General features: G+C 42.6%; 1 protein-coding gene across 1 annotated transcript in view; it reads left to right on the forward strand.

Annotated features, from left to right (window-relative positions):
• The window catches only part of col11a1a (collagen, type XI, alpha 1a), a 76,230-nt gene that overhangs the window by 48,429 nt on the left and 13,442 nt on the right, over positions 1-14,359 (forward strand). The window contains exons 36-48 of the mRNA XM_083675541.1: positions 1,534-1,587; positions 1,846-1,953; positions 3,268-3,357; positions 4,936-4,989; positions 6,621-6,728; positions 6,939-7,046; positions 7,652-7,705; positions 7,990-8,043; positions 8,767-8,874; positions 11,670-11,723; positions 11,874-11,927; positions 12,157-12,210; positions 12,814-12,867. Coding sequence (XP_083531667.1) covers positions 1,534-1,587; positions 1,846-1,953; positions 3,268-3,357; positions 4,936-4,989; positions 6,621-6,728; positions 6,939-7,046; positions 7,652-7,705; positions 7,990-8,043; positions 8,767-8,874; positions 11,670-11,723; positions 11,874-11,927; positions 12,157-12,210; positions 12,814-12,867 — 954 coding nt within the window. The remainder of the gene's footprint in view (positions 1-1,533; positions 1,588-1,845; positions 1,954-3,267; positions 3,358-4,935; positions 4,990-6,620; positions 6,729-6,938; positions 7,047-7,651; positions 7,706-7,989; positions 8,044-8,766; positions 8,875-11,669; positions 11,724-11,873; positions 11,928-12,156; positions 12,211-12,813; positions 12,868-14,359) is intronic.

Raw genomic sequence — 14,359 nt, forward strand, 5'->3', positions numbered from 1 at the left:
CACAGCAGTAAAATCTTCATAGAAGCAGATCCTACTGCAGGTTTCTGCTGAAGGAAGCGTTCAGCATAGATATTAAAAATAAACACACAAGCGTTCATCTCTCTCTCTCTCTCTCTCTCTCTCTCTCTCTCTCTCTCTCTCTCTCTCTCTCTCTCTCTAGCATAAACTGTTATAGTACTGTCAGAACATTTTCACAAAATCCAAACATTAATCACTATGTCAATATAATAAGTAATAATATATATCTATTATACGCCACAAGATAGAAGATCTATCATAACTCACAATACAGTATAATAGATCTGTCATAAGTCAGTGGACATGTTCTTAAAAGTAAGAATTGAAATGTACTACCACAGGAAAGGTTTTGATGATTTCCAGTGTTCTAGACTACGGCAGTTTTCCCATAAATACTGAAATAATTCTGAGAACTCTTTAAAAAGAGAGATAATTCTGCGATTCTTTATTGCTTTTTGCTAAGTCAATGTATCACCTCCTTGTCCCGTCCTCTATGTTTGTTGTCTGTGTGTTTTGTCTAAGTTATTGATTATGGTAATTCAATGAGCTTCTACTATGTCTATATTGAATGAAACCACAGATGCATTCAGTTCTGGTTCATGTCAAGCACAGCTCGCTTCATTCCACAAGATCAATGAAGTAATTCAGTGGCCATCTTTGATCTGATGTAAATCAAACGGACAGGTGATGGAGTTCATGTCTCCATGACTCCATCACTTCACTCGATGCTTGACGAACCAGCATCAAGCTGACTTGGTCAAAGTCCTTGAAAGCAAGATATTCCTTTGGAGACTCAAATTACATGCTCTATTTGTCAGTTATTGTATGTCCTTGTTATTGTCCCTTGTGTGTTGAGAATTGGCTTCAGTGTCTGTCTGTGTTCAGTTTTTGCTTCATGTTCATTGTTGCTCTGTGCTACGCTAACCTTGTTATTGCAGCAAAGATCCCTGGGTAAAAGGGATCATGCTTGATCTGAGGGTCATTTGATACTTGATCTTACCACTTGCTGGTGAGGTGGTACTGTAAGTAAGAGTGAGATGATAAATGTCTGCACCATGCAGTACTTATTTACAAGGCCAGCTGAAGCCACATCATCAATGTGAATAAATGTAAATAAAGACATAGGGTCCAAAATGTTTATTGCAATTATCGAATGACCACAACACTGATTGTTTATCAGCCTATGGCTGAATAAATAGAGCATAAAAATAAACATTATAGATGCACATGATATTTGCAAATAGTATTGTGCAATTAGGGTACAACTAGGGTTAGGGTTAGACTCTTAGAGTCCACAGAAATTACTCTCCACCCGCCAATAATCATCAACATAGCATGTGTAATGGTTAACTCATCCAGCCGGAATACACACAACCCTTACTCTACTACGTAGATACACCAATATCATCATTAGTGGATGAAAGAATCAATAGGAAGACTGAATGAGTTGTTTTACAGGAAAGAGTTGTTTTGTGTGACTTTTTATTGTCATTTATATGCTGTTGTCATCCCCAGGGTTTCCAAGGAAAGACAGGCCCACCCGGACCAGGAGGGGTTGTCGGTCCACAGGTGAGCCATCAGGAGTAAGATGATGTTGGCCCTAGATGCAGGTCTTGGGTCAGTTTTGCGTTTTCCCCACTAATGATTAAGGCTAATGATTTGGGGAAGGTAAGCTGATCCAATATTTGTGCCCAGGGGCAACTTTGTGCCCGGGGGCAACCCCTGAGCGATAGGATCTAATCCTTAGTGTGGGGAATGTACAATATCCTAATTTTTTAAATGATGATAGCATTTTGAGTCATGTCTTTACCCATGATTCTATAACAGGGACCAACAGGAGAGACGGGTCCCATCGGTGAGAGAGGCCACCCCGGACCTCCTGGTCCACCTGGAGAGCAGGGTCTTCCTGGCTCTGCTGGCAAAGAGGGAGCCAAGGTAAGTACCCCTAACTCACTGGACTGGACAATTGACCTGGCAACCACCTCTTAACCCCAGGGCTCTCAGCATTACTGTAGATGACAGTAGCCGTGTTTGTGTCAGGCTACTACGAGAACATTTGCAGAAGCATGCTTGTGAATGTATGAAAGCACAACATCAGAGAAACAAACAGAGAAAGCCCTAATCTCACTCTCAGTCTTAGCCCCATCCTCTGCCCTGAGTATAGTATTTTAGCAGGCAGTTGGTGAAGCTTGCAAAGGTTTGGGGAGTGGTTTAATTTGCTGCCCATTTGGCAATATAGTGCACATTAAGACTAGACAGCAGCCATTTTGAGGAAGGATGGGCTTATTCAAAGCAGGGCCTTAACTCCCAAGGCCACCCAGCCCCCCAGCCCTTCTGTCTCCTCCTTTCATTTTATCCCTCTCCCCGGAAGCAGACAGTTTAATCAACTCTATCGGCTAACTTCAAACCTCCTGCCACTCACATCCCAGCCTCCCTCTCCGCATCAGTATTCTCGGGATGCTCAGGAGAAGCCTTGGCAGGGAGGTCCAAATCCTCTTATACTACCTCCCCAGCCCACTCTCTCTGCCTCCCAGTCTGCAGATAGTCGACTCACCCTGCCAATACAAAAACAAAGCTTGAAACAACTTCTAAATTCTGAAGCAAATAAATCACCATCGCTTTGCAAAAATGATTTTACCAATGAACACACTACCAAGTGATGCTGCTTTATAGTAATTCATCTGATTCGTCTCTCTTGGGTATAGTAGAGGGGTACTTTTAATGGGGAACACGTAAGAGCTAGAGTGCCCTGATATTCCAGTTGATAGCTATGTTTGTTTTTAATTTACACTACCACAGCACTGACTGTCCCCTGCGGCTATATTTTATTTCTGCTTGGCTAATTGAATAATATGAATTTTTAGCTCTTTGTAGTTTTTAGAACTGAAAAATCGGATATTTATGATGACTCATGCAGTAGATCTTTATCTGAGAAGAATAAAGCCTTGCCATTGATTAAAATGAGACATTTATATTATATTATATTATATTATATTATATTATAGGTGTCAGTACTAATGCGTTGATTCAAAACAGAAACCTTTTAAAGTGATGGCATCCATTAAATTATTATATTCTCATGGTGTCAAAAGGGGTGCATCAGAATATAAAGAGGTGTCTCTTCTTCTTTGTTTGTTGTTTGCTGTGTACTGAGACAATATCAGCTATAACATGGGATGTAATGAACATGACTTGAACAGGCAGCAGCAGGACACCACTCACTCTCCTCTCATGTGTTTCTGTCCGTAGGGAGACCCCGGTCCCCAGGGAACTGCCGGAAAAGACGGCCCTGCTGGTCTGAGAGGATTCCCAGGGGAGAGAGGTCTTCCTGGCGCGTCGGTAAGAATCGGCCCACATGCACTACCACCACCTGTTCATTACAGCACCATATTCACACCTCTACCGGGTTCATCAGTAGGCGTAGACATTGACAGAACATTGGAGCCAGGGTCCATCTAGATGCATTCATCTCATTAAAGGCATAGTGGTGGATTTCACTGAACCACTCAATCCACCACAGGGAAATTCAAAGTGACGTCCTACAAATGAACAGGCGTCCTCCGGAATGGTCCCGCTACGACACCACTGCTTTAATGCTGCAATGCATCGTGGTCCTTTGTTACAGCAGAGGAGAATAGTGGCCTCTGGATCACTTTACTAAATCCTGATTCAACCCAAAGACTCTAGCTGACTTTTTTTTGACAGCACAAGTTATTTGTTTTCTTTGTATGCATTATTTACTAAATGCATTATTACATGGGAAATGTTAGCAATTAGAATAAGGGAATGAAAGGCGGAGGGGCCATTGTGTCGACTCTGCCCAAGGTCAGTCTCCGGGCCTGATTGTTTTCTACTGGTGTAATTTACTCTCTCTCACAGCACACCCAGAGACTCATTACTGAGTCCGCCATGTGTGCTGGGCCTTTTGGGAGCCAATCACACACACATACACACACAGCGGCACGCACACACACACACACACACACACACACACACACACACGCACACACACACACACACACACACACGTATACATAAACAGAATGATACACACAAACCCACTGAGAGTTGAAAACACACTCACACGCTAGTTTATTTCAGCACTTCTATTTTACTGCACATTTGATGAGAAAGTGCTTGAGGGGGGAAATATGGTCCAATAACTACCTGTCTTGAGCAGTGCAGAACAAACCTACAACCTTGCTTTCTCCACACACACACACACACGCACACACACACACACACACACACACACACACACACACACACACACACACACACACACACACACACACACCACTCACACTACAGGGAAACATGGATGACCGCTCAAGGTGTCACTTTACAGCATCCCTATCAGAGGCCTCAAAGAACCTAATAGCTGTCTGGGCCAGGAGTTTTACACAGGCTTGGGGAGAGAGATAGCATTATGGGATAGATTTAATCTGTAGTCACAGTCCTTTTTGGCGGTCTTCATATCGATAACTTCACTTGAAATGTCTTCAAGTCCAACTTAAAATGCTCAATATCGCTGATCAGGTCGATGCAAGTTGATTTCCCGTCGTAATGCAGTAGCATACTCCCACCGGTCCATGTTCAAGCTCTAAACTATGAGAGGAACGTATCTGGAGAAAGCTGCATAAAGGCTGTGTGTCCCTACACGACCCGGGTCCTCAGTGGCCTGATGGCAGTCAAATCAAAAGCCTGTTAATGCTACAGTACGTGATAAAAGCTGGGAGGGGTTTTGTTGTTTAGGAGTGACATTGATCACACAGACAGAGAGAAGAGGCCGCGATGGCTCGGATGCCACATGATCGTGACTGATTGACGTACTTGCGGTGAAATCAAGCGTCTGTGTTTGATACATCACCATAACCCTCCGTCTCTCTCTCTCTTTTTTTCTGTCTTTTGTTTCAGGGTCCGTCCGGCTTGAAGGGAGGAGAAGGTCCGCAGGGTCCCTCCGGCCCCGTCGTAAGTACTCGGTTGCCATGGTTACCACGAGAAGAGGATGTGTCCCCAGTTTTAAGGGTTTCAAGGGATATCAGACATACAGTTAGAGGGCTCTAGAGTGGTCTACTGTGTATCATAAGAGAACACCTCTGCATCAACTTTGCTGTTTTCACCTTGGTATGCTGGAGGTTCTCGCCCATGATGAAAATTCACCTTCACACAGGAGGATAGGGGCTACTTAGTCTGTTTGTTGAAGGCTGCAATGCATATATAAATCACTAGAGGGCAGTTTTAATCCTTTGAACAAGAGATTTTAGTTTCTAAAATAACTTTGGGGTCTGGGTTTGTAATAGCTTCCTCTTGACTTCTCAACAAAGGTGCCAGGGTGAATTTAAGATGACAACATCAAAGTAAGGGTCTTCAAGGCTTTTTCTTCCAAATTAAAATGACAATAGGTTTTCAACAAATGTTTCTGTCTTTACAACACTAGTACTGTCACTGTGTAATTGCTCTTTAGAAGGCATGACAGTGCGCTGATAGATGAGACTTCAGGTGCTGTCAGTGTGGACATCTGAATTCAGCATTGTGAAAAAAGCATCCGCTTATGTTGAAATGCAATTCATTTTCAACTGAACAAACTGTATCCTACTGTATACAGCAGTCATTAAGCCAGCAAAGTGCCACATGTCATTCACTACCCAGAGAGATCCGTCATCTGAGCAGTCATGCGGTAGGAAACGTTGTGATGGTTTTCTCCCGTCTGAGCTGCGCTGCCGGCCAGTAAACAAGAGGGCGTCCGTACGGTGACTCATGCTGTCTGGCCGCCCAGACACTCTGATCACATGTCATGTGTGTCACACTGCAGAGGGGAAACCACACAACCTGCTACTGCTGAGCCACACAGCCAGACACACCTTGTCGCAGCGGGTGTGTGTCCCAATGCTCTAAGATTAGCCCCCTCCTTGTTCTCCTCTCCTTGAGGACCTGAGAGGATATTGTAATCTAGTGGATACAATCCCTGTTTGTATGGGAAGGAGACAAAGAGAGGGGAGACATCTAAGAATGTGTTGGGACATAGCCGAGCAGACCCTATAGATGCATTAAGACCTAGCCTTGAAGCCTTGGAGCCTTGAAGCCTTGAAGCTTTGATCTGAAGAGCCTTGAAGACATCAGCCCTCACTCTGTTATCAGATCACTCCTCAGGGCTAGATTACGTCTGCCTGCTCCTGCTCCCTCCTTTTCCATCTCCGATCATGCCTCAGGCCTTAGTCCTGCTTGGCTAGCTAATGGGAAAGGTTGGGAGCAGGAGCAGTTCCTGCTGTAGACTAAAGCACCCTAGAATAAGATTTTTGGCACAGCTTCACCTGTTTTGGTTTTCCTGTTTTTGTATGTCACCTACAATAGTTTATATTCATTGGGAATATTGTCTATGTCTATAGACCCCATTAGCTGTGGAACTCAAGTATCAGTGGGTGAAGTCGCTCTGTAAATCTTCTTTTGACAAACCTCTCCATGCCATCAACCTTGTTTTGGTCTGAGGGAATAATTGAGAAATGTATGTTTTTTTTTATTTATTTTTTTTAACTTTTGTCCTTGATCCATCCTTTATCTGTGTTCATCACTTGCTCAACCTTTCTCTCCCTCACACACAGGGCTCCCCTGGTGAGAGAGGTGCTGCTGGACCTGGCGGCCCCATCGGTCTGTCTGGCAGGACTGGCCCACAAGGCCCCCCAGGGCCAGCTGGAGAGAAGGGAGGACCTGTAAGTACTCCTCATCATCTCACTATATATTATACTGGAACATTTAATCTATGTAATTTCAACACGTATGCTATTCTCATGTTAAGTCTTCATACAGTATACACCTCCAAATAAATAGAGGATACAAGCTGACAGCAGTCAACTAGGACATAGTAGAAACAACTGAAGTGAGGTTCTCTGAGAGACAGTGTGTGTTCTGTCTGTGTCCAGGGTGAGAAAGGTCCTCAGGGTCCAGCTGGACGTGATGGAATCCAAGGCCCAGTGGGTCTGCCTGGCCCTGCCGGACCTCAGGGTCCACCCGGAGAGGACGGTGACAAGGTTAGTCCACCCCATCTGCTCTAGCATGGTCGAGACTCTCTGTCAAACCCAAATCTGGGCCACGGTTTGGGCTAAAACTGATCAGCCGTTCAATCTTCATCAGTGGCTTCACACCCAGACCATCTGCACAGTAAATACATCTCACTCTCTTTCTCCTGCTGCATATCCATCATCATAACCAAACGCAGCAAAACATCAAAATAGAAGAGATATAAAAGTGAAATAGTGTGGCCGTTTTATCTCTTGCTACCATTATATCCGAGAAGGTTTACGATCCATCTATCGAGCTGCCAAAAATATGTCGCCTCAGAGGTTTATATTGAGTATCATGCTAATTTGAAATATCTATTACTTGTTTCTATCACTTCTGTCAGTTGTTTCACGTATCCACATGCATATTGAATCCAATGTCATACTAGATTCTGCATCTTTGCCATAGCGATTTTCACAGCAAAAGTCATCGGCCAATTCTCGTGACAGTTTGTTTGTAAACTATGTACTGCCAAATGATTTTCCTTGAGGTTTACATTTGGAGTGGGTTTTCAGTTTAGAAGTGTCAGTTATACAGGATACAGTATGTGATGTGTGTGCTCTGTGTTCCTCAGGGAGAGGTTGGAGAGCCTGGTCAGAAGGGAAGCAAAGCAGACAAGGGAGAACAGGTGCGTTCTTCTGCTTCATACTTTATTATTGAACACACTATTATTGATTACCGTAAGCACACATTTTCCAATACTACACCACAGTACATGCATAGTTTCATGGTCCACAATGTATCAATCACAATGTAATCAATTCATAACATATTTTACAGTATATAATTCCGACAATGGTACAATCAGTATATACATTTGCCCTTTTATTTCATCTCTGCATTTGCATACAGTATGTCCTTGCGACCTTGTGAATGACCTTGTTATTTACCCTGTGTGTCTCCTGTATACAGGGTCCTCCTGGCCCAGCCGGTCTTCAGGGTCCAATTGGTGCTCCTGGACCTGCTGTAAGTACAGTTTATTTGTCCAGCCTTGGACTGGCCCACTCACAGACATCTATCATGCCTGACAGAGACCGAGACCAACGCAACATAACTCTCAATTCAGATCACATTATTTTCTCCTCTAAAGTCTGTATTGTACTCTCCTACAGTTCCAGAACAAAGTCTCTGCTTCACACTATTATTATCTTCAGTGTGCTGACCTTCCTTAATGACAAAAACAAAAGAGAAGGGCGCAGCTCTAGTAAATTTAAAATTAAATGATTTATTTAAATCATGGCAGGTTTCGGTCTCCAGGTACCTCAGGCTGCAAAACAAAAAAAAGAACAGTGAGACGTTTTCGTTGTAATCTTTTCACACATGTTTTATGCAGCACAGGTGCCCCTGATGATTGTAAATCACCAATCAGTAGCCAAGACAACAAGTCACATCATACATTACATTGAAGTGAGATACTTCATCACTGTTCAAGAAAATTCTCAAATTATAGTTCTCCTACTCCTACACTACCTCTAATGTCACAACAATAGAATGGTATGATAGGAGATGAGGATACACACAGACCTGATAGTAATATGGAAATAGAAAAGGTCTCACTCTCTAATACTCCCAGATACTCATTCTCATTGGATAAACCATTGTTCAGGTATGTAGGGCCTTGGTCAGGGTTCACGACATGAGAGTGGTATTGTTGTGCTGTATGTTGTGGTAATACTCCTCTGTCCTCAGGGAGGTGATGGAGAGCCTGGTCCCAGGGGTCAGCAGGGGATGTTCGGTCAGAAGGGAGATGAAGGATCCAGAGGTTTCCCTGGGCCTCCTGGTCCCATTGGACTGCAGGTGGGTCCCCCTAAACACAAGCTCATACACAGTCATCCTCATACGGTCACCCTCATACTGTATGGAAAGCACTCACACACAAATTCAGCAGGGACAATCTCTCACACTCACTTCTCACTATTTGTGTCATGCACGTGTGACAACATGCACACAGAATGAATTCAATTAGCATATATTGCATGTGCAATCTCACTCAACAGTTACAAACTGTTAATGTGCAAACTAACTGTCCATTAAAAAGTGCTTACATATCCACATCACACTCACATTGACCCCACACGTGCCCTGTACCCACACACATATTTGTTTTTTTACAAATATTGGCAGTTAGTGAAGGTGTGATTACAGTCCTGTTATGTCCGATGTTGCGTATACGCTATGTATGACTATACCTTCGCCGAAAATGAATATTTTTCTTTAAAAAAAATTCGGCAATCTGTTATGAGCATTTTGCATCCATTGAATTTCAGAAATTCTTTAGTTTTTCAGAGAAAGCTTACACTGGTGAATTGATGGCATACAGACATTTTACCAGGTGTTTAAAGACATTGCAACGTTGGGCGTTAAAGGGTTAAAATGACTTTGCAGCCCAAAAAGTCGCTTGTTAGCTAGTACGACATTCATACGACATTCGTACGACATTCATCGGGGTAGTGTTATAAATGCGTTATAAACGCCCTCCAGGGTGTGCATTAACAGCCGATATCCACACACTTCCGGCTGATATTGCACACCTTGTCATGCCTTAATGCTTACTTATTATGAAGCCATAAGATGAGAGAATTAAAGCCCAGGCAAATGCAATGACATTTGGTACAGGATGTGCTTCAACTTCACAGTTAAAAACGGATTCCTACAGAATCTCATTAGCATAAGAAACGCGTATACAGTAACTGTTTTTATGAACTAACTGCATTAGCAGTTCGTTTTAAATGAGGGTCATTTTCATGATAGAATTCTATGTACTACCCCCTGTAGTCTCAAGGTGCTATCCCATCTCCCAGCTATTCAATTCAATTGACTTTTAATTGGGTGTAATTCACTTCCATCACTATTTCATTAATTGGAAGGACTGACCTTGTCCAATAGGCGGTAGCCCATTGAACACATTTACCACAGTGCATAATTAGTGCCCCTGCTAACGATCTCTGACTAAGGAGACCTCGGCTCTGATGAGATTTCTCACCAGGGGAGGAATCAGCATGCAGACACGCACACATACATACACACACATACACACACACACACACACACACACACACACACACACACACACACACACACACACTGGGGTGTATGGGTATTTGAGGATAGGTTGGTGTAACAGTGAGTAAATAGCAGACGGAATGAGATCTTTGATGATTCGGCTCCCACCTTGCACCACTGACAACCGAATGCCTTTGAATCTTGTCGGAGTCACAGCAGGGCATTACCGAGGCAATTACAATGAAATGTCAAGAATCAAACGTCCATATGAGGTGGTCACCACACGGTTCACTTAACATGCAGGGGGATAAGTGAAATATAGGGTCCATGTCTGGACTCACAAGATGGGGTGACCTCTATCCTGCTGCACTTTAACTCCAGCAAAGAAGAAAAAGACCCTCACGCTCTTCCCTTTTCTATAAAACACTATTCGGGCCATCACACAAAGTAAAGATAGTTATCGCTTCTCTTCTGTGGTTTATGTCTGCTAAAATGGACAAATGTCTCCCCGGTGACTCTTTGTGAAAAGGGATCACAACTTCAGCTCCAGGGGTAGAGGACAGAGATTGCCTATAAAGTTAAATTGGTGATTCATTTGGACTCTGAATTGGCGTCAGGTTTCAATCACCTCCGGAAAAGCAACAAACAGACTTACCCAGCAGTGCTTTAACGAAGGACACCAGTGAAACAATTCTCTCAGAAGAAAAGAGGGAGATGCCATATGGTATATGGGATAGAACTGGGACAGTATCAGCTTTATTGGAGTTGGTGACAAAATGGAACAGGGATAAAATAAATGTTTAGGGTCACTTCAGAGACATTTTGTCCTTGGCTTCCTTGTTACTGCAAATCTCAACCTGTAGGGATATGCTTTCATCTGTTTACCACAGCAGAGCACAATGCGTTGCAATCCACATCTGGGATCGACAACTGTAGTAGCACACACATTTCTGCGCATCAGTGAATTAAAATAAGGGTCGCCACTGTGGTGAAAGCACACATTGATCACGGTTACTATAGCAGAAAACCGTTGCTCTATCAGATTCCACTGTTCTTCTCTCCACATGTACCACTTTCTCTCTCAAGAGAGAGCCATTCCAGAACTACTTTAAACATTTTGCAAAATAATTTCCATTGATTTTTATGACTTAATTTCTCTCTCTTTTTATAAAACTCTATTTTTTTATTTTTTTTATTTATTGCTGACTGACTCTCTCATGAATGCAAAATGTGAAATCGTCATATTCAACCACTTTGTAATTTGTTTCTTTTCAAACTATAGTTGCTGTGTTAACACCCATAATGTATTTTTAGAACATGATCATTATTTTTTACTTTGAAAACAATTAGTGAATGTATTTATCCCTGCATATTTCCTGTAATATTTCCTGTAATGTAGTCAATTACCCACAACAGTGTACATTTCCATTAGTTTCCAATTAATTCCATTAGTTTCCAATTAATCCTCGCACACCAAATTAGCAACATGTCAAACAATATGTGAATTTTTTTTCACCATCATCTTTTCTACTGAAAATGTCCTTAAACTGAATAAGATTATTTAAATGTTTATTTGTGTGTCTTTTCAGGGTCTTCCTGGACCTCCAGGCGAGAAGGGTGAGAACGGTGATGTCGGTCCAATGGTGAGCAGATATCATTCACAATACATTTCTTATCACACTCCACATTAAATTGTTCCATACTAACGATATCCTAGATTCCATATTATATGAGAAAAAAATTAAATGCAATTGGCCTTAAAGGTACTTCCTGTCTGTTCTCTCTCCCTACAGGGCCCTCCCGGTCCCCCTGGCCCCAGAGGTCCTCAGGGTCCTAGTGGAGCTGATGTATGTGTCACATCTCTTAACTCAATTAGCTCATTGTTTGAGACATAATGTCAAAAACTAGGTAACATACACTTGGAGGATAAATGAATTATGATGCAGTGAGAGCACATCATTAGACTCAACCAGATACTGTTACACCACCTGACCTTACTGTCAGATATGATGATAGTATAGAAGCTCTCTTCTGAGGTATCTGATGATGACTTGTCTGTTCTCTGTTTCCTGTCAGGGTGCACAAGGTCCTCCCGGTGGTGTGGGTGCCATGGGAGGTGTGGGTGAGAAGGTGAGAGACACCGTGTGCCTGTCAAAAGATGCCCTGTGGCCCCCTTAGTGGGAGGGGGTGGGTGGGCTTTTGGGACTGAAATATGCTGTCAGCTGTCTTCCTCACCACCATCCATTCCCTGCTCTCTGGTGTTATCTACAGGACTTAGTTCATTTCATATGCCAGCCTTTAATCTGAGTTAGTGCTCTGACACTATTAATGCCTATTTTACAACGCTTCCAACACCACTCCTCCATTTTACTGCCATTTGGCAGACGGACGCACCATCAATACTTAATGCTGTGTCCCAGTTGCTGAAATGACTCTGGAATATGAAACATGAAAGGTTACCATCACTTTGAGGAAGTACTCAGGATAGCCTTAGCTATCACACCTATGCTAATGACATTCACAATGACACTATGGAATCTGATCAAATTAATTGATGCTGAATGTATTTTTTTTTTTATTTTTTTATTTTTTATATGATGAACAGTTGATGCAAGGGACACCTGGGTGGAATGGAACTCTGCCCAATAAAGAGCCCAAAATGTTCTGATAGCAAGCTAATGTGATCATATGGGCATTGTGGTAGAGACTCTAACATGATCTGTGCATACACAGGGTGAGAACGGTGAGGCTGGCAACCCTGGACCACCTGGAGAATCAGGAACTGGAGTAAGTCTCTGTCTCTGTCCGTGTATGTGTGATGTCATCAAGTGGTTTTGTGTGTGCTATGCCATTGGCCAGTGTCCCTGGACCCTGCCTGTGTGTATGCACCTGTGTATGTCTATCTCTATTTGCATGTGTCCATGTATCTATGTACAGTTAATGATCATTTATTTCAGTCTAAATGTAGTTTAACATTTTGTTTTCCTTGTAAGCAAGTGCATAATCACCTGAATCGAGTTCAAAGACTCCACAGAAGTACACAGCATAAAACAGCGCAACACAACATAGCATCCAGACACACTGTAGTGTGCAAGTGTGTTCATCATAGTATATGTAATTGCACCTCCTGCTGATGATGATGGTCTGTCTCAGCATGGCTCTCATTGTGTTCTGCCCAGCGCCCCACGTCCACACTGCCATGCCAAATTGAGTCTCTTCCCAGACTCTTAAGATGTAATTACCACAAGCATATGCCCACTGTCACCACACTGGAAACTGCTATCACCAGAAATCCACTTAACCACAGAACATCAGAGGAGCAGGACCACTGACTGTTAGAACATACAGATTAGTGCAGTAAACACACGGTTAGATAACATTGTTATAGTGTAGCTTAGTAACAGGAGTTGAAGATACCCACCTAAAAGAACATTCAACAAAATAATATGCATAGCCTAATGACGTACAAATGACTGTGAAACGAATTCAAGACAAAGTCACACACTAATCTCCAAACGTAAGGAGTTTGGGCTTGGGATACTAGACTCTCGTCACTTTCGTAGAGTATGTAGTGTGGCTTGTCATTTCAGCGCCACTGAAAGCGTTAGATGGGGCATTGCTGAATGTTATCAATGTGTTCTGAGGTGTTCCGGCTAAGAGGATGTCAGGCCCTATGGGAGGATGTTGTAAGGTATAGATTTTAGATTTAGTTATTAGAGGTTGTACCATCATAGTGTATTTATAGGTTATTTGTCAGCGCTGCTCTCCACTTATCGTTATGATGATGCTACTGTAGCACAACAACAGATCGAATGGACAGCCCATTGTGAATGGCAGGGGAGCACGCTCAGTCGCATGAATAATGACCTGTTATTAATCGTCAAACTCAAAATATCTCAGGTGTTCTCAGAAGTAATGCTAACATATCCTTGTTATGGATTTCTGTACGTTCAGCTTGTTAAAATGTATGATGAACATGTCAGTGTATGACAGGTTCTGAAGGAGTCAGCTATGTTGATAGATAATAGAAATGTATTTAATTACTCAAGAATTCGGTAATTTGCCTTTTTTGCTATAGTATATTCTCTGTCTATTCAAGAACTTTGAATCCTTTGTCCATAAACTGTCGCAAAATACAGTAAAGACCCTGAGCATCAAGAGATACCTTAGCTTGCAAATACCTCAAGCTAGCTGTCAAACCCTACTGACTGTCTACACACTGCTGCTCAGTGTTCATGGGTTAGACAACGTCCTGCTCTTTCCTCGTTTCCTTGTTTAT

Source organism: Argentina silus (genome assembly GCF_951799395.1).
Source record: "Argentina silus genome assembly, chromosome: 1".
NCBI classification, from domain to species: domain Eukaryota; kingdom Metazoa; phylum Chordata; class Actinopteri; order Argentiniformes; family Argentinidae; genus Argentina; species Argentina silus.